This window comes from Tetrao urogallus (assembly GCF_951394365.1).
Source record: "Tetrao urogallus genome assembly, chromosome: 26".
NCBI classification, from domain to species: domain Eukaryota; kingdom Metazoa; phylum Chordata; class Aves; order Galliformes; family Phasianidae; genus Tetrao; species Tetrao urogallus.
The window spans coordinates 3871753-3890273 of NC_136839.1; the positions used below are offsets into that span (position 1 = coordinate 3871753).

Below are 18521 nucleotides of genomic sequence, written 5' to 3' on the forward strand. Positions count from 1 at the left end.
CGCGGTGTTGGAGCCCCGCGCCGCCCCGTCCGCGTCCCCTGCAGTCGGGCGGCTGCGGCCCCCAGCGCCGACCCCGCGGCGGTGGTTGCGGGTCGGGGTTCCCGTCGGGCACCGATCCGGGAGTGTTGGAAGGACCTCCGGGACGGCATCTGCTGCTATCGGACAAACCCCAACCAGCGGGGAACCGCCGCCAGCCCCCCACCCTCCCTTCTCTCATCGTTGCTTTGACAGTGGTATCGCGCATGCAGCCATCGGAGCATTTTGTGTCTTCGGGAATTAAAAAAAGAAAAAAAAAAACCGAAAAAAAAAAGGGAAAAAACAACAACAACAAAAAAAAACACGCTCACACACAACGACAACAAAAAAACCCAACCCGGAGCGGGGCCGCAGCCCCGCCGCACACGGTGCCATTCCTCCATCGCTGTACATTGGGATCCGCTGCAGCTCCACGCGTCCGTTTTTTTTTTTTTTTAGTGCAATCTCCTCCGTAGATCTGTTGACCAAATTGGTGGGTATTGTTCTTAATTTATATCTTCGTCTCCTTTTTGTATGTGTGTGTTTAGTGCGTTTGTACGTATGTGTGGTTTATAACCCGACAGACCGTGTCGCGGGGCCCCGTGTGCCTGTAATTTAATGCCCCCCTCCCCTCCCCCTTATTTTTATTTATTTTTGTACTGTGCTGATGAAATAAAACGCACTGAGCATCCATCACACGGCACGCTGCTCTCTGTGCTGGGGGTCACCCCCCCCCTCGCCGGGCCCATCCGCCCCCCACGGCCGCGCTGAGTGCTGGCGGTGGAGCCACGGCAGGTTCTTTTGTTGCTCTTTTACACGTTCAAATGCCGACGACTTGAAAACAACAAACAAATAAAGAGGGGTCGCTGCAGCGCGGCCCCGGGTCAGCAGCAGCTCGTTTATGGCTTCGCCCCAACGCAGCGCAGCAGCAGTTCATTCGTGGGAACAAAGCAGAACTCTCTCTCTATACATTTTATATATATATATATATATATAAAACCAGAGCTGGAACAGATGATGCATTTCATACAGACGTCTCGTGACGTACAGCACTGCCATCCCGCAGCACCACAATCTCCTCCACGCCATTCCTCGCCGCACGGAGCAGCGGGGCACAAAGTGCTGCTCAGAGCCCGGAGTGCAAAGCGGGCACCGCCAGGGGGCTGCGGGGCGGGGGAGGGGGGTCGGGGCAGAGGGCAGCCGGGGCCGTGGGGACGTCCCTATGGCCGCAGTGCCGTGGGACGGCCCCACGTCCCACCGAACGGGGCCAGGAGGGGCTGCGCGTCCCGCTGCCCTCGGGATGGGCGGCGTCGGGCTCCAGCGCTGCCCCACGGCTCTGCTGGGATTTCTGATCTCTGCCATCGTGCTGTGAGTCCCGACCTGACCGGCAGCGCCGGGAGCGACTGCAGCGGGGCCGCGGTGCGGCCGTGGGGAGCCTCGGGGCGCAGCGCAGCCCCACTGCAGCGGTGCTGTGGGGGCACGCGGCGTCTGAAGGTCACGGGGACGTTTGGGGCAATGCAGGGGGAATTAAGGCAAAGCCGGCACGGAGAGGCCTCCCAACTGCTCTGCACCGGGAGCCCCAACCGAGCGGGCAGCAGAGCCTCGCACCGCCCCGTGCCGTCGGTCAGTGCCGCGCCGCCGGCCCGCTGCGGTGTCTTTGGGTCCTCCCGCAGAGCCGGGAGGGGGGGCTTGAGGCACCGTCGTGGGGGGGCGGGGGGGGCATCGGTACCATAAATGCTTTGGGGGAGAATTCAGAAGCTTTTCCCATCGTCCCGACCTACGGCGGCCGCGCAGAGCCGTCGCAGAGCGACCGCGGCCGCGGAGCTCCCGGATTCGGGTTCGTCGAGCGCCGAGCTTCGGGGCCGTCCGGCGCGGCGCCTCCAAACGGATCCCACGGGCCGGGCGGTCGCAGCCCCAAAGCTCCGCGCCGCTCCCTGGGCCGCAGGGCGGCTACTTGCCCGGCACGCAGAGGACGAACCCGGAGCGATGCTTGGTGAAATCCGGCTGCGATTGGTCGATCCGCGTCTCCACGGAGACGGAGCACTTCCTGCCGTGCAGGCTGCACTGCACCGGGTGAGCCACGCTGACGCGCAGCGCGCGCTTCTCGCTGCAAAGCAAAGGGCGGCGGTCAGCACAGCGCCCGCACCGCGCGACGCCCGGCCGCGGCCCGGCGCTCCGTGCGAGCCGCTGCCACGAGCCGCGGCCCCGATCCCGCTTAGGCGGCTATTTTTGCTCCGTCTTAGCGGGCCGTGCTGCGGGCTCAGCTCCCCGCGTCACAGGCCGGCACGCGGCCCGGCGCGGCCTTCAGTGGGGCGGGATGAGGCAGCGGGCTGGGCGCCCGATAGCGGGAGCTCCCACGGCTCGGCCTCCCGACCAGGCTTCGCCACAAGCCGGCGGGCGCTGCCCGGCTCCCTGCAGAGCTGAGGCCGCGAAGGGACCGGAGGCATCACACAGAGCCAAGCGGGGCGCAGGAGACCCCCGGGATCGTCCGGTGCAACCCCGACCCTCAGCGCCCACCCAGGGAATGTGGAAAAGACCTCAGAGAAAAGCGCAGGGTCTGGAGGAGGCCGGGTGTCAGCAGCCCCACCGCTGGCACCGAGGCTCCGTGCGGGGCAGATAAGGCCCAGCGCTGCACCAGCCGTGTGTGTGTATCTCCTGCAGCACGTTGGGGCGTGCGGCACAATGATACCAAGGTTGGACGGCGTCCCCACTTCTGCACCCCAGAAGCAGAACAATTCCCAGGGTGCTTCACAAGGCTCTGCCATTTCTTCTCCCCTGGTTCAAAGCCTGCCGTCATTTATCCTTTACAAAGCATTTGCTAAAGCTGCTCCGTGGTCTGCGGGATGTAAAACGTGGCTGCTAAGTAGGGAATTCCCAGGAAATTTCATCAGCAAAGCAGCTTGCAACAAACAAAGCACGGGCACCGCAGGCAGTGTGTTAATATTTCATGTCCTCCACCAGGAGAAAGATTTCCAAGCGGAGGGGGGCCCACATCCATGGGGTGCAGCTCCAGCACCCAACGGCCGCCCCATCTCTCAGCTATCCTGAGGTCTGGCAGAGATGTGGGGAAAGGCTCCCATCTGCCTGTTGGCTTTGGTGCGACCCGACCTTGCCACAAAATGCCCCAGTGCTGCGTTTCTAACGAGAAACCACCGTGCCAAGAATGTGATTCAGCTCCTGGCCATGGATGGAGTGAAAGCAGCATCGGAAATGCAGCAGCACCAGTGATGGAGGAGCACTTAGGAAGATGAAGGCAGAGTGCTTTCCTGGCTCTGACATCACAGCTCCATCCCTGCCTAGGATGAGCAGCGCTAAGCTGTCCTGCTCCCACAAGGAGCAGTGCTGCACATCCAGCTCAGGGCTCCCGATGGCCACGTCCTCACGAGATGTTGGTTTAGAGTTCATAGAACCAGGGGATCATAGGATGGTTGGGTTGGAAGGGGCCTTAAAGGTCACAGAAACATGGAATCATGGCTTGGTTGGATTGGGTTACACTAGGTTGGGTTATGTTGGGTTGGGTTGGGTTGGGTTGGGTTGGGTTGGGTTACACTGGGTTGCATTCTGTTGGGTTGGGTTGAGTTGGAAGGGACCTTGAAGACCACAGACCCATAAAACCACAGCACAGTCAAGTTGGAAGGGACTCCAGAGTCTCACCCACAGCCACGGGCATCTCCATAGATGGGGCAACCACACTTCTTTGGGCGCCCTGTGGGTAAGGAATTTCTGTGCTGATGGAGAAATTCAGAAGAAATGACTTCAGTGTGCATCGTTCCCCCCCTGAAAGAACTGGGGCTGTGGGGTTTCAGCTGTGTGCCGCTCACAGCACACGGGGATGGGGATCTGCTGCTGGCAGACAGCCGCTGAAGCAGCTGATGGTGCTGCACAGCCCTGCGCCCCCAGGACAGCAGCACAGCCCTGCAGCTCTGCTCCCACTGCTGGGTGGGGGTGGGGAGCAGAGCAGCGGCGCTGGGAGCAGAAAGGAGCTGCAACCCCGGGATGGTCACACAGCTCTGGGGTAAAACTGAGCGTGGGGCTCCCAGGGCTCTGTGGGATCACTGGAGCCCTGTGGGATCACTGGAGCCCTGTGGGATCATTGGAGCCCTGTGGGATCACTGGAGCTCTGTGGGATCACTGGAGCCCTGTGGGATCATTGGAGCCCTGTGGGATCACTGGAGCTCTGTGGGATCACTGGAGCCCTGTGGGATCACTGGAGCTCTGTGGGATCATTGAGCTCTGTGGGATCACTGGAGCCCTGTGGGATCACTGGAGCCCTGTGGGATCACTGGAGCCCTGTGGGATCACTGGAGCCCTGTGGGATCACTGGAGCCCTGTGGGATCACTGGAGCTCTGTGGGATCACTGGAGCCCTGTGGGATCACTGGAGCTCTGTAGGATCGCCGTCCCCTGCTGCCTTTTGATGGAGAGCGGCGCCTTCAGCATCACAGCTCACGTAACCATGGCAGCCAGGCGCCCAGGTCCCAGATCACAGGCTGTGTGTGCAGCCAGGCTGCTGCCGAGCGTCCCCAAACCCCACATAACCCCACAGTGCCCAGAGCTGTGCGAATGCCCCCAGATGTCCCCAGTGGGGGGACGCCCCTCTGCCCCAGCATGAGGTGCTTCCTTCCCAGCTCTGACCTTATGTGGCTGTGCTCAGCAGCACCTATTTCCAGTTCTGACCTGAAAACCTCTATTTTCAACGCTTGTCCCTGTCACTTAATGGGAAAAAAGAAGTAATACTAATAAAAAAAAATTAAGAAAAATGAGAGAGAAGTTAGTGACAGCTTCAGGGGATATGAGAACACCATAAAGAGGCTGTGGAGGAGAGGAGGAGAGGGAAGGGAGAAGGGAAAAAGGGAAAAGAGAAAAGGGAAAACAAAGAAGGGGAAGAGGGGAAAGAGAGAAGGGGAGGGGAGGGGTGGGAGGAGAGAAGAGGGAAGGGGAACAGGAAAGGGGAGAGCAGAGGAGAGGGAGAGCAGAGGAGAGGGAGAGGAGAGGAGAGGAGAGGAGAGGAGAGGAGAGGAGAGGAGAGGAGAGGAGAGGAGAGGAGAGGAGAGGAGAGGAGAGGAGAGGAGAGGAGAGGAGAGGAGAGGAGAGGAGAGGAGAGGAGAGGAGAGGAGAGGAGAGGAGAGGAGAGGAGAGGAGAGGAGAGGAGAGGAGAGGAGAGGAGAGGAGAGGAGAGGAGAGGAGAGGAGAGGAGAGGAGAGGAGAGGAGAGGAGAGGAGAGGAGAGGAGAGGAGAGGAGAGGAGAGGAGAGGAGAGGAGAGGTCTGGGAATCAGAGCTCAGTGAAAGGCTCTGCGGCTGCCGTCCCCAACGCAGACCGGCACTTTGCTGTGCTCTGTTCTCGTTGCTTCATTCACCCCACACGAGTGCAGCTCACACAGGCACTGCAGCACCACCACCTTATTGAAGTAGCTGACCTACTTCTGCTCTGCCTCCACCTAACTCATTCCTCTGCACTCCAAAGGAGCCATCAGCAGATTTCCCATGGCACTGAGAACTGTCTCCATCCACAGCAGCTGAAGCCATGAACAGCAAGCAGCTCCAGCGCTCGGCGTCCATTCATTCGAGCAGAATATCTCCCCCCTCCTGCTGCCAGCTCCCTCCTCCTCTGGGCTTAGCAGAGTTAAATCTGCCACATTTCTCTCTGCGATAAATCGAAAAATTGAGCAGCAAACGGGGAGAAATGAACTGCAAAGCCGATGCTTCCGCTGCTAATGGCTGAACTCTTTGTTCCGGGGCTATCGCAGCGCGTCAAGAGGTTCCCTCCATGTGTTCTGAAGGGCCGCTGCAGTAAGGAGATAAGGAGCCACTGCTGTGAAATCATCTCAGTGTCAGAGGTGTGGGCTGAGCCAAAGAGCCCCATGGCACAACGACCACGATGGAAACGAGTCCCATCCCAGCAGGACGTGCGAGCAGACGCTGCACGAGCTTCTGCTGCCTTCACAAACACAGAGCGCCCTGCAGCCCAACCTCAGGATGCTGGGTTGGCAACACAGATGCGAGCTGTGGAGGTGGCTGGCGGGTTCTCCATGAATAAGACAGAAAACGTTTTGCGAAATAGCTCTGCTCCTGGTGCCTGGTCCTCCCTTCCCACTCGCGCTGCCTTCTGCCCCTCAGTGGTTTCTGAGAGCTTCATTGGTTCAGAGCACAAATGGACACCCATAACGCAGCCGTGTCACTGATGAGGACATTAAAGAGCATCAGCCCAGCTTCCTAAGCCAACTTCTGTATGCAAAGGTTGGAGCACGGGGGAAAAACCCTGCAGTGACCAGAGATGGATCTGAAGCCCCAAACCCTGCGGTGGTCAACGGTGGGATGGGATGGATTGGGATTCCATGAGATGGGACGGGTTGAGTTGGGGATGGGGTCAGATGGGATGGGATGGGATGGGATGGGATGGGATGGGATGGGATGGGATGGGATGGGATGGGATGGGATGGGATGGGATGGGATGGGAGGCACTGGGTTGGGGATGAGGATGAGGATGGGACGGGTTGAAGACGGGGATGATGAAATAGGGATGGGGATGAAGATGGGGTGGCAAATCCCCACTTGAGAAAATCTATCCCAGGGCTGATTGCTCCATGATCCCTCCTTCAGCCTTCATTATCTCTTCAATTGCGTGTTCCAAAGGAGAAGAAAGCCAGGAGGACGGTCTGCCTGCTGCCTGGCTGCATGGGACGCAGGCAGAAGGGAGGAGAGGATTCAGTGTATTTTGGGCTGCCTCCTCTCCAACCTCTCCAGTGTTGGCTGCTCCATGGGAGGGATCTAAAGACGACTTACCCAAAAATGATCATTAAAACCTAAATTAAACCTATGCCTAGTCATTATTTTCCATTCCAACTACACAAGCAACAGCTTCAGTAGAACCAGCAGCAGCTGCCAAGGTGCTCACAGAACGACGAGCAGTGCCCCATTTCAGGTCACATCTACAAATGGAATTCAGTGCTGGGAGCCAAAGCCGCTCCACCAGCATCTGTCCAGCAGAGAGTAAACCCAGCATGAAACACCTCAGCCCTTTCCTGTGGGAAATGAGCTCTGAGCACCATCCCTCCCAACTCCTGCCTGCAGCGTGCAGGGAAGGGAAGCGCTCTGGGTTGACCAGCAGGCCATCAACCAATGGGCATCACCTGCACTCATCCTCACCAGTGCCAGTGCCAAAGAGATGCCAGATAACAGCACAAGCCCCCACTCTGCGTTCGTCATTCTGCTCAAAACACCTCGAATTTCGAGTGGAATTCCTTTCAGTCTTAGGCCTGGGACTGAATTCTGCAGTGAAAGCAGTCAGCGACGCAGACTTCAAAGCACTCACCCCAGCTCAGCCCAAATCACTGTGTTAATTACAGGTTGGTTTGCCAGGAGCACCGCAGCTCCATCCCAAAAATGTGAGACACGCGGTGATGGACGGCGCAGAGCCGACCTGCCGCTAACAATAAACCTGCCGGGCTCCCGTCTGCCCCACTGGATGTGCTTTGGAGAGAGGTAATGAAAGGTGTCTCTAAATCTCGTCAAACCAGACCAGCAGAGCTGCGCTTTCATTTGACTTGTAAATCGCAATGCACTCATGGTCAGCGCCACAGAAGGACCGCAGGAGCTGCGTGTTGTTAAGCACTGCCCCACCTCAGAGGCACCGTGAGAATGGGAACTGTGCAGAACGACCGGGTCCGTGGGGACAGGACAGGGGACAGCAAATATTCCAGGAGGGAGATGGCAGAGCTGGGAGCGATGCTCTAACCCCATGGAGATGAGTGCCTGTGCTGCAGCGCCGTGCTGGGGAGGCAAAGCAACTGCTTCTCCATCCCTCACCACGAAAGAAACGACCAGAATTAATTCAGGATGCTTCTGGGAAATGGGCCCTTCGCTGTGACTCGGTGCGATGCCCCCACTGCTGCTCTCAGAGCCTCCAGCAGCTCCCGCAGCTGCACACAGTGAGGGGGGATTGCGGAGCACGCAGAGATCGCTGCGCTGGGGGCTTCTCTTCAGCTCCGTGCTGCAAATAGGAGGTGATGCTCTGTCCCTGCAGCAGGCAGCGCTGCGCAGCCCTCCTCCCCCCGCAAAGAAGCTGCAGGAAACGTGACGGCTGTGCCACAGGAGGGGCTGCAGCCCCACAGCTCCCCACCACCCCCAGCGGGGGCTGGGAATGCAGCCGTTCCCATTCCAGCACGATTATTTTTAGGATGCAGCACCGCGCTGCACCAGGGATGCTCCCGCTGTATCCATGGCAACCTCCCCCCCGCAGCGGGCGCCGCATCCCTCCATCCCACGGCCGCCATGGCCCCACAGCCAGCACCACCCCCCTGCCCGAGGCACTCCGGTGCTGCCACCCCGCTGCCCTGCACTGTGCCCTGGGAAGGTCCGTGGGGCTCCCAGAGCAGAGCCCGCTGTCAAAGGGGCACACAGGGAACGTTATGGCAGTGCAGGCACCGACCCTCGTTAGCCACGAGTATTAATTGCCCTTAAGCACACAGCAGCACCATTCTGACCTGACCCAAAGGCCGGTGTAGGCCCGTCTCCAGCAGTGGGCTGCGTTGCATCCCTGCAGCCACGTGAGGAGGAAACAAAAGATTTGCATGAGCTAAAATAGTCAGGGCTGTAAGACGGGGGGACGTGAGCACAGCGCTCCCACCTCCGCCGCAGGAAACCGCCTCGCTGCGTGCCATCCCTGCGTGCGCAGCCCCACGGCACTGCGCTGCTCGTGGGCTGCAGCTCCTCAGCAGTGCTCACAGGAAGGACTGAACCCGGGGCTGCAATTCAGCTGACGCAATGCAACTCCTGTTTTCAGCACCTGAGCTCTCAGTCCTGCTCGAGACGTGCAGCAAAACCCAACGTGGGATGCGGGCACAGCCTGCAGCCGCGGGGAGCCAATGTGGCAGCTCTGCTGGCTGGGCGTGCTCCCAAAATGAATATTTAAACGCCCTGGAAGGAAGGAGGGAGCATTTCTCTCCACATCCATTCTGTTTCCACAGACAAAAGGTTTCCCATGAATTCTGTCTCCCCTCCCTCCTCCACTCTCACAGTTTCAAGACCACATTACAGGAAAGCAAAGGACTCAATTTAGCTTGTAAGGTCGCTGCTTTCTTCTATGTTTGTCACTGCTGCATTTCGCTGCCTGCATCAAAGACAGACGGGCGTGAAATGCAGCAGGCAGCGCCGTTTGATGGCTGACGTTCTGCTCATTAACCCAGCTCCTGTCAGCTCCAAGAGGAGCTGCAACAGCACTGCACTGCAAACACACTGCAGCCACAGCACGGTGTAACTGTGAGAAAAGACTGCAGAACCATGGAATGATGGCATGGCTGGGCTGGAAGGATGTTAAGGATCACAGAACCATGGCATCACAGCATGCTGAGCTGGATGGGACTCCAATGGACCCCAGAGCCCCCAGCCCCCCCCCAGCTGTCCCCACCTGTAGCTCAGGCACCTCCATGGACAGGACACCCCCAAACTCACTGAGGACCCCCTTCCTCCTCTCTCTTTGTTTTAACACCATCCCCAGCCCCTGCTTTAACACCCTGCAATGGGAACTGGTGTGTGTGTGCCTCAGGATCTGATGCATATGAGGGCTGCTCCAGCCAGGTGAGCACTTTGAGAAAGCAATTCTGAGTCTGCTGGAAGCAAAACAAGGAGGATGACAGAGCTTGGGCTGGGACGGTGAAACAAAGCCCATTACAGCACTGGGGTAAGGCAGGGCAATAATGAGACAGGCTGATGTGTCACCACGGCAGGGCTGGGGCTGCAGGTCCTTCCCTGGAAGGAAGGTGACACAGAAGCCCAGGGAGGCAGCGGATGTTCTGTAGGTGCAAAGGGAGAGCAATATTTTCCCCTGAAAGTTTACAGCTAAAAACAAAAGGCTTTGGTAGAAGTCACAAAGCTGCTGCATACGTAACTTCTTCCTTTCCAGTTTCCCCTGCAGTGATGTTTGAGAGTGAAAGAGGAAATACAAACTTGTATTTTCCAACTGCTAGAGATAGCCCAAATAAATGCCTCGGGGACGGAAAGGCAAAGCTGAGAGGTGGAAGGGATGGACGCAACAGATGGAGACGAGGAAGGGACGGACACAACGGCTGGGGAGAGGAAAGGGTGGATGTGATGGATGCAGAGGAACAGGGGTGGATCTGATGGATGGAGAGGAGGAAGAGGACACAGAAGCAGCACCCGGTGCTCTGCCAGCGGTGGTGGGATTTCAGCTGAGGACCCAGCCCTCGTGCAGCCTGACTCCTGCTGCTGCACGGCAGCGCTGCCGGCGAACAGCACAGCTCCAGCAGTAACAACACCAACACAGCACCTGGAGCACACGGCCTTTCTGCAGGCTTCTGTCTGCTGCGGCTCTGCACACCCCCAGCTTGGGGGGCCGCCCCACAGCAGCTCAGGAACGTTCCTTCCCCTCCAAGAGCAACGAACAGAAGTCGGGCTGCGGCAGAGCAAGGAAATGGTGCAAGAGGAGCCAGTGAGCTCAGCAGACACTGCAGGAAGCCCAGCATGGCGTCGCGCTCAGCGCTCACGCTCAGCTGGCGGCACCCAGTGCACTGTGCAACTTCCGCGGATGCTCTCGAGTTCCTCCTCAGGACGAAGGATTTGCAGACACAGGAAGGAAGGCGCTGGTTGCACACAGACACCACAACGAGCAGAGCAGTGCTTCAGCATTTGCTTCTGCTCTGCCCCGAGCTGAGCTCTGTGAGCAAAGCCGCAGGGAGGCAGCTTAATGGCAGCAGCGCTGCGCAAACAGCGCCTGGCAGGGCGGGCTGGGGGCAGGCGGGCTGCATCTCCTGCACTGAGCCTTGCAAAAGAGACCAACCCAGAACCGAGGCAGCGCTGGCCCTGCTGCCATTGCACACACACAGCAAACACCAACAGGAGGGCACTGTAGCAGCTGTGCAGACAGCGATGGCAGCTGATACATCTGAGCACCAACCCTCTGGCTCCAGAGGCCCAGGGAGGTTGTGAACCATTGGCAACACAACACGGCCCTGGTGCTCTGCCATCACCCACTTTGCTGTTTGCTTCTCCTTCAAGCACACCCCTCCAAGCTGTTCCTCCTGCTGCTCTCTGAGCCCTTTGTCTCCTCTCTCGTGGTTTCTGCTGGTTGCAAAACACAGCACCAGCGGAACTGCAGGAGAGGACTATTAACAGCCACAAGTCTCCATGCCGGTCCTGATTATAAAACAAATTAATTCCAGTCTGAGCCAAACTGAGCCCAGCCCAGCAGCTGGGCAAACACAGACGCCTCCAAACAAACACAAGTGGGTGATGAACACTTGGGGAATGGCATCCCTGCCCCTCTGCCCCCAGCGCAGCCTCAGTTAAAGGCAGTGGAGACGTCCAGTGCTCTATCACCCATCTTTCCCTGTTCCTGGGTGGAAGGATGGCTGTGTGGGTTTGGGTTCACGGGAGCAGTGGGGATGGGTTGGGGCTGGGCTAGAGGATCACAGCATCACAGAATGGTTTGAGTTGGAAGGGATCCTTAAAGGCCATCGGGTCCAACTGGCCACAGTGAGCAGAGGCACCCACAGCTCCATCAGCGCTCAGAGCCCCATCCCTGACCCTGGGGCTCACGGCTGGATTCAGGCCACCCACCCATACAGGGGTACCTCGTGCCCTCTGAGATGCCCTGGAGCACCCAAACATCCGCATGGGGCAGAAAGATCTGCCCAGCCCAGGGGAGAGCCTCACCTCTTCTATGGAATACCACAGCAGAGGGGGTGGGACAGCCTGAGGGACCACAGAGAGCAGCAGGGAGCCCAGCAGGAGGATGTGTGTGAGCACAGCAGGGTGTGTGGTGGAACGGGAGATGTTCCAGGGCACAGCATCTCCAGCAGAGCATGCAGCTCCCTCACGATGCACGTGGTGAGTAAGGCACAGAGGACATCACAAACGTCACCCAGCAGAGCAGGGCCACCGGGTTCAGCCACCAAAGGGCATCTCCTCTGCCCTTGTCTACACTACAGACTCCAAAACACATCCATTGGGATGCTGCAGTGCCACCTGCACGGCTTGAGGGCACCCCGAGAGCATCGCCTCCCAAACAAACATCTCTGCCAGTCTCACAGCAGGGCTCTGCAAAGCGAAAGGCAGATCAGAGCGCGTCTGTTCAATCACAAGGAGCGACGGCCAGGAAGCTGTGCAGAGATCTCTGCGCCTCTCCCCCTCGCTGTCACATCAGAGGATGCAGCAGCCACACGACAGCACGTTTCCCTGGGAAACAGGGCTAAAAATAGGGCGGCTGGGAGACGTTTGGGAAACCACAGCGAGGACGGAGCACTGCTCTGCATCCGGATGCTGATCCTCAGTGCTGGGATTGCAGAGCTGGAAGGACCTGCAGAGGCCATCCAGCCCGGCTCCCTGCAGTGAGCAGGGACTGCAGAGCTCCAGCAGGCAGCCTGGGGAGGAGCAGGGACCCCCAACACCCTGCGGAGGCACCCAGCCACGATGCACAGTGGGAAGAGAGCTCCCACATCATCCCTTCCTGTGGGTTCAGCACAGAGGGCAAAGCAGCCCTGCGTGCGTTTAATTACCCTGTGAAACTCGTTAGCCAGGGCTTCCACCTCGGGCACGTCACAGCTGATGAATGGCGGCGCAGGATGGATTGTGCCATTTGTATGTAAAAACGCTCCGTGCAGCAGGGATGTTCATTTATACCACAGGCCGAGGGAGATTAAGTGACATGAAATGCAATGAGGATATAAAACACACCTGCTGATCAGTGCTTCCTAACAAGGAACACGCTCTGTGCACACTGTAAGGTGCAATGAGCCACTGGTCCAGGCAGGGCACAGTCAGCGGTCGCATCTATGGCACCATTCCTCTTCATTCCCCATCCCTGCCACCATCCCCTCCATCCCCGTTCATCTCCCATCCTTTCCCTGCCCCAGGGGAGCAGTGCTGAGGACCACCAGCCCAGGTGGCACCGGGCTGAGGCTCTGCCCCCCACCCACTGCTCTGCACGCTGCCTACAGCTCCTCCTCGCTCCTTAAAAGAGAACAGAACATTATTTACAGTCTAATTTTAAGCCATCACCCCGGAGCCAGAAACTGAACTCATTTCCATAGACTGAGTGGTTTTACCAGTATGCCGGAGCCAATTACCTCCTCTCCCCCCATCTCCACTATTACTGTCACCTCCTGGAGGGACAGCGCAGGGCAGGCACAGCCCTCTGAACGCAGCAGAGAGAAAAAAAGAAAGGAAGAAATCTCAAAAACATTTTTCATCGGCTGCGGCCGAACGAACGAGGGCCCATCATTTACATTCATTATCATTCTGCTCTCAGCTCCTCGCAGGCTGAAGCCAGCGTTCCGGCACACGCTCAGAGCAGGGAAGGGGCTTTTAAGTAGGTCAGCATTAAAGATGATCAAGGAGAGTCTTTCTGGTGCTGGTTTTGGTTGCTGACAGCTACAGGAGCCCTGATCTGACAAAATGACAGCAAATGGTGCCAGGTGGGCACGGCGTGTAGGGGACACGTGATTGGAAAGCCGGGGCTGTGGGGAACGTGGGGGCTGTGGGATGTAAGGGGGCTGCAGCATTACCCCCTCCCCTTTCTGGTGCCTGCTCCCATCCTTGGTTTCTCAGCCTCCAAGCATTCCCCCAGCCTTGCTGAGCAGTGTGCGTGGAGGAAACCCCAAAATTGAGGGAGAGTCGGGAAGGAAATGCGAATGGAGGGCTGTGCCAAGCCCAGAAGAAGAGCTTCACCGTGTGGATGGGGCCCAAACTGCAGTGGGGCCCAAAGGCCAGCAGGGCAGCACAGCTCAGAGTGCTGCTGCAGAGCTGAGCAGTGCCATATGGGGCAGCTGAGGGGCAGCACGGGGAGAGCCAGCAGCGTGCAGCAGAGCATGATATTCCTGTGGCTGCAGGGAGAAAAGAGCTTGGTTTCATTTTCAGACTCGTAATGCCATTCTGGATTAGAGTTTACATCCTACTCAGCTCTGCCGCTCAGGAACAAGCTGGTTGTTCCTAAAGCCCCCTTAAAGCCCAGGCGCAGGCTTCCTCAAGGTCCTCAGGGAGGAGAACTCCAAGACCACCAACCTCCGACCCCCAGCCCATCACCGTTCCCACTCACTGAACCAGAGAGCATTAAAAGATCTCTGAGATCCCCAAATGCAACCGTAAGTCTGAGATGGAGGGGAGCCAGCCACGATGCTGGAAGCTCAGTGAAGCGTTTCAGCAGTGAAATACCCTTTGGGAGGCACTGGGGCTCTGCAGGTCCAACCGAGCGAGGAGCCGACGGCAGCAGAGGCAGAGCTGCATCTCAGCTCCGTGCAGAGCTGGGCAGCGCTGGGGAGATGCTGGCCAAAGGGAACCCAGCAGGGAGGAGGTGACTCCAAGCGGAAGCAGAGCGCCGGGCCGTGAAATGTGGGAGTTTTGACTGAGCACAACCCAACACCTCGGGGGAAACGCAAAGCGAGCAGCGCAGAAACGGCCATGGACATCTGTCAGCAGTGCTGCCAGCACAGCAGCATGCAGCTCTGCAGGAAGGGCGAAACGAAGAGGAAAAGAGAGCGGAGGAAGATCAGCGGGGGTCCTGCAAAGGCAGGGGCAGAAAGACTGCAATGACCACGAAGTGCAACCCAGCATCCCACCACGTCCACCCACAGAGCACAGCAGGACTGCGAGGTCATCAACCCCCCCCTGCCCATCACTGTGCTGGAAAACATCTCAGATCCCCAGTTCCAACGGCAGCCATCCCCACCTCTGCTCTGAGCACCAAATGCAGAACTGGGATTTTATACCTCCTCTCTCCTTTCTTGGCTCCCTTCAGCCTTCCCACTCAATTTAGCACCACACAGCACCATTTGCACCGTAAATGATGAAGCGTGGCACTGAGCTGCAGACGGATCAGAGAGGCTCATTCTTACAAGGAAATTTACTTTGGATCATCGAGTGCTGTGTCCAGTTTTGGGCCCCTCACTGCAAGAAAGATATTGAGGCCCTGGAACGTGTTCAAAGGAGGGCAACAAAGCTGGTGAGGGGTCTGGAACACAGGCCATATGAGGAGAGGCTGAAGGAGCTGGGAATGTTCAGCCTGGAGAAGAGGAGGCTCAGGGGAGACCTCATTGCTCTCTATAACTTCCTGAAGGGAGGCTGTAGTGAGCTGGGGGTCGGCCTCTTCTCTCGTGTCATCAGTGATAGGAGCAGAGGGAATGGCTTCAAGCTACGGCAGAGGAGATTCAGGCTGGACATGAGGAAGAATTACGTGTCAGAAAGGGTGGTCAGGCACTGGAATGGATGCCCAGGGAGGTGGTGGAGTCACCGAGCCTGGGGGTGTTCAAGGAAAGGCTGGATGCTGTGTTGAGGGACATGGTTTAGTGGGAGCTATTGGGAATAGGTGAACGGTTGGACTGGGTGATCTTTTAGGTCTTTTCCAACCTTGGTGATTTATGATTCTATGATCCTCACACCTCTCCTTTGGAAAAGGGGAGGGAAAAAGTAACACTTAAGCAACAGCAAATCCACGCCAAACGGGGGATCTGCAGGACTGCAACGACTGCAACTCAATAAAACACCACAGAATTCATCCCAACACTCCTGCACACCTTTCTGGTTTGCACAAAACTGACACAAAACCCAACAGCAACCTGGCCCACCAGAGCAGAGCCGTGGACAAAACACCCATCAGTTAGGGTGCAGGAGCACAACTGGAAAGCAGAAGTTGTGAGGAGAGCCTTGCAGCAGGCTCAATATATGAGGAAGGTATGCTTTGATTTTGTGCTGCGAGTTTGATTCTGCAGGCTGTGCTTTCTTTTTTGGGACAAAATACGCAATAAAAGCCACAGTTGGTTATGAATTAAAAGGCTGAGTTTCCCTTTTGGCTTTGGTTGGGTTTTGGCGCAGCCAGGCCGCTCCAGTGCCATGTCAGTACTGCCTCCTTTGAGGGGCTGCAGACAAGCTGTCCAGGCCCGCTGCTCTCACCCAATTTAAGTCCGTTCCAAAATTCAGCTCCTTGTCCATCGGGGTTGGACTCCATGATCCCTTCCACCATGGGATAATCTGCAACCCTCTGGATTTCAGACATGCCAGGTATCACGCTGTGGTCTTCACCACGTCCACATTTTATCAATTCCGTGCTCCCAAATTCCCAGAGAACCAAACCCAACCCGACCCCCTGCCCATAAAAGCGTCGTTATGCACAGAGTCACAGATCACCATTGGAAGAGCAGCCCCAGAAACACAGCTCCTATGTGAGATCGGTTTGAACAGCGAGGCCGTAAGATGAGACCGCATGGGAGAGACACAGAAGGAAGGAAAGCTTAGAAGAGAAGATTTGGGCTCTGCCAATGATATCAAGTGGAAAACTAGAAGGAAAAATGTGTTAATGTGTGCTTTTATGATACTTTATGCAAGAATATGGGGGGAAAAAGAACAAACTGATGTTTCTGATGAAATTATCAAATATTCGAAGATTTCAAGAGAAAAATGCACATTTCTTCCATTGTTTCCAACCTGTGGAACGCAGCGGATCCCATCCCTCCTGCAGCCCAACACAGCATCCCCTCTCCATGGCAGAATGGCACGAGCTCCAGCCCCTCCCTAAACAAACCCAAACACAGCAGGTCTCAGTGGCTGAGGTTCTGCAGATCCCCAGCACACCCAGGGCAGCTGCTGGGGGCAGACGGGTCCTCGGACAGCGTGATAATAGGAGAGAAAACGTGCTCTGAAACAGTGAAACGTTCACATTTGGAAGCGTGACGGCACCTGGAACAGCTAGACAGGAGCAGGGTGGGGTTGGACGCTCAGCTCTAGGATGCTACAAGCCAAATAACACAGCTCCTAAATGCTAATTATCCCCCAGACCACAAACAGCCCTTCCAGTTCCACCCTCCCACCACTGACAGTCCAGGAACAGGCAGGATTTATCTTTAGCCACCCCGGAGATGGGGAATCCTTCCAGTCTCACCACGCCACCACGGACAGACAGGAACAGAATGGATGCATCTGCCTGAGCCCTGCATGGAGACGGGCACCTCAGGGAGCGCTCTGCAGAAGGCCAGCAAGGCAAAGCACCACCACAGAGAACAGCGTATCAAATGGGCACCATCTCACAGGAATTACAGTTAGTGCAGAAATCCTCCATTTCTGGAGCAGGAGGGCTGGAGCTGGGTGATCACTGAGGTCCCTTCATCCAACCATTCTGTGAGCTTTTGTTTTTGAAGTGCCCTAAGGAACACCTCCTCAACATCCCCAATATATAACATCAGTTCAGAGAACGCCAAGCAACCAAGTGGGGAAAGCCAACCTCCTGCAACGCACCTCGACCTGCAGCGACTCCTCTCCATAAAGACCTCCATCCCAGGAGCAAAATTCTTCGTCCTCACAAGAATATCATAAAACACAACAAACTGCTACCATTGTGTGCTCAGACACAATCATTTACTTCCAGATTTAGAGGTCAAGGACTCAAGCAAAGGATTGATGAGTTCAAGATTGAACTTTGCCTCTTGTGCAGAGCCCTGCTCTGTCCAGAGCTCAGCTCAGCCTCAGCCCAAACCCAGGACTGCAGGAGACAAAGTCATCCTCGCTGTGCCGGGGATATGCTGACAAGTGTCATAAAAAACCACTCTGCAATGTGAGATGGGGTTCCTCGGTCGGGGGTTCCGACTCCATTCTGGAGATGTGAATGAGCAGTGCTGCAGCATTGGGAGAACGAAACAATCCTCCTCCAACCTCCTTATGAGTCCCTTCCAGGCAGGAAGAGCTCCTGGAAAGTTCAGGAGCACCAACAGCTGAAGAAACCCCTCCCAAACAATAAAAAGTTAAAAGAGAACATCAGGAGTGCTCCTCATCACAGTGCTCGGACTCCTGTGTGGTGACATGGGGCATAAAGACAGCAGATCTGCTCCCTAAGCAATGTATTTCCCAAAGAAAAACTGTCATTCCTCAACCCAAGTGACTGCAGCGTGGTCAGCAAACCTGCACAGGAATCAGCAGAGATGATGAGAACAACTGCAACTCAGCTCAAGGCAAACGGCAGCTGCATTTCCTCGGATTTAAGCACAAGGATGATGCGGGAGGAAATAAGCCGCCTTTTCCAGCACACAGATGAGTACCTGGTGCTTCAATCTGACAGCAACTGCGGGCTCCCAGAGCACAGTTATGAATAGAAATCTTGTACAAAAACAAAGCTATTTATGCCCCGCTGGAAAAAAAAACACTACGGGAGAATCTGCTGTGAATAAAGTCTGCTCCTTTGTCAGCCTGCAGCCGCCCCAACAATGGTGTCAGCCACTGGCACGGCTGAATGGGAGCTGAACATGGGTTGGCTGGCACTGCTGACAAAGGATAAATCGTGTGCAGCAGCGATTCAGAAGCAGTTTGCTTTGCTGAAGCAGCCCTCAGCTCCTTTTGATCACATCCAGCCTGCAGAAAGCCCAGTTTGGATGGAAACCCCAGCTACAGAGTGCTCCTCCACCCACTGCCAGCACAGGACGAGCAGCACCGTGTGCCCCCACTCCAGGGACAGACTGATGTGGCAGCACAGCTGTCACACTACTTTTGTGCAGAGAACCATGGGCTAAGTG

General features: G+C 56.8%; 1 protein-coding gene across 1 annotated transcript in view; it reads right to left on the reverse strand.

The window, feature by feature from the left end:
- Positions 1 to 1965: 1965 nt before the first annotated feature.
- Positions 1966 to 18521, reverse strand: part of MYO1D (myosin ID) — a gene marked incomplete at both ends in the record, with an annotated part of 70645 nt that continues 54089 nt past the window's right edge. Inside the window, one exon of the mRNA XM_079547273.1 lies at positions 1966 to 2122. Coding sequence (XP_079403399.1) covers positions 1966 to 2122 — 157 coding nt within the window. The remainder of the gene's footprint in view (positions 2123 to 18521) is intronic.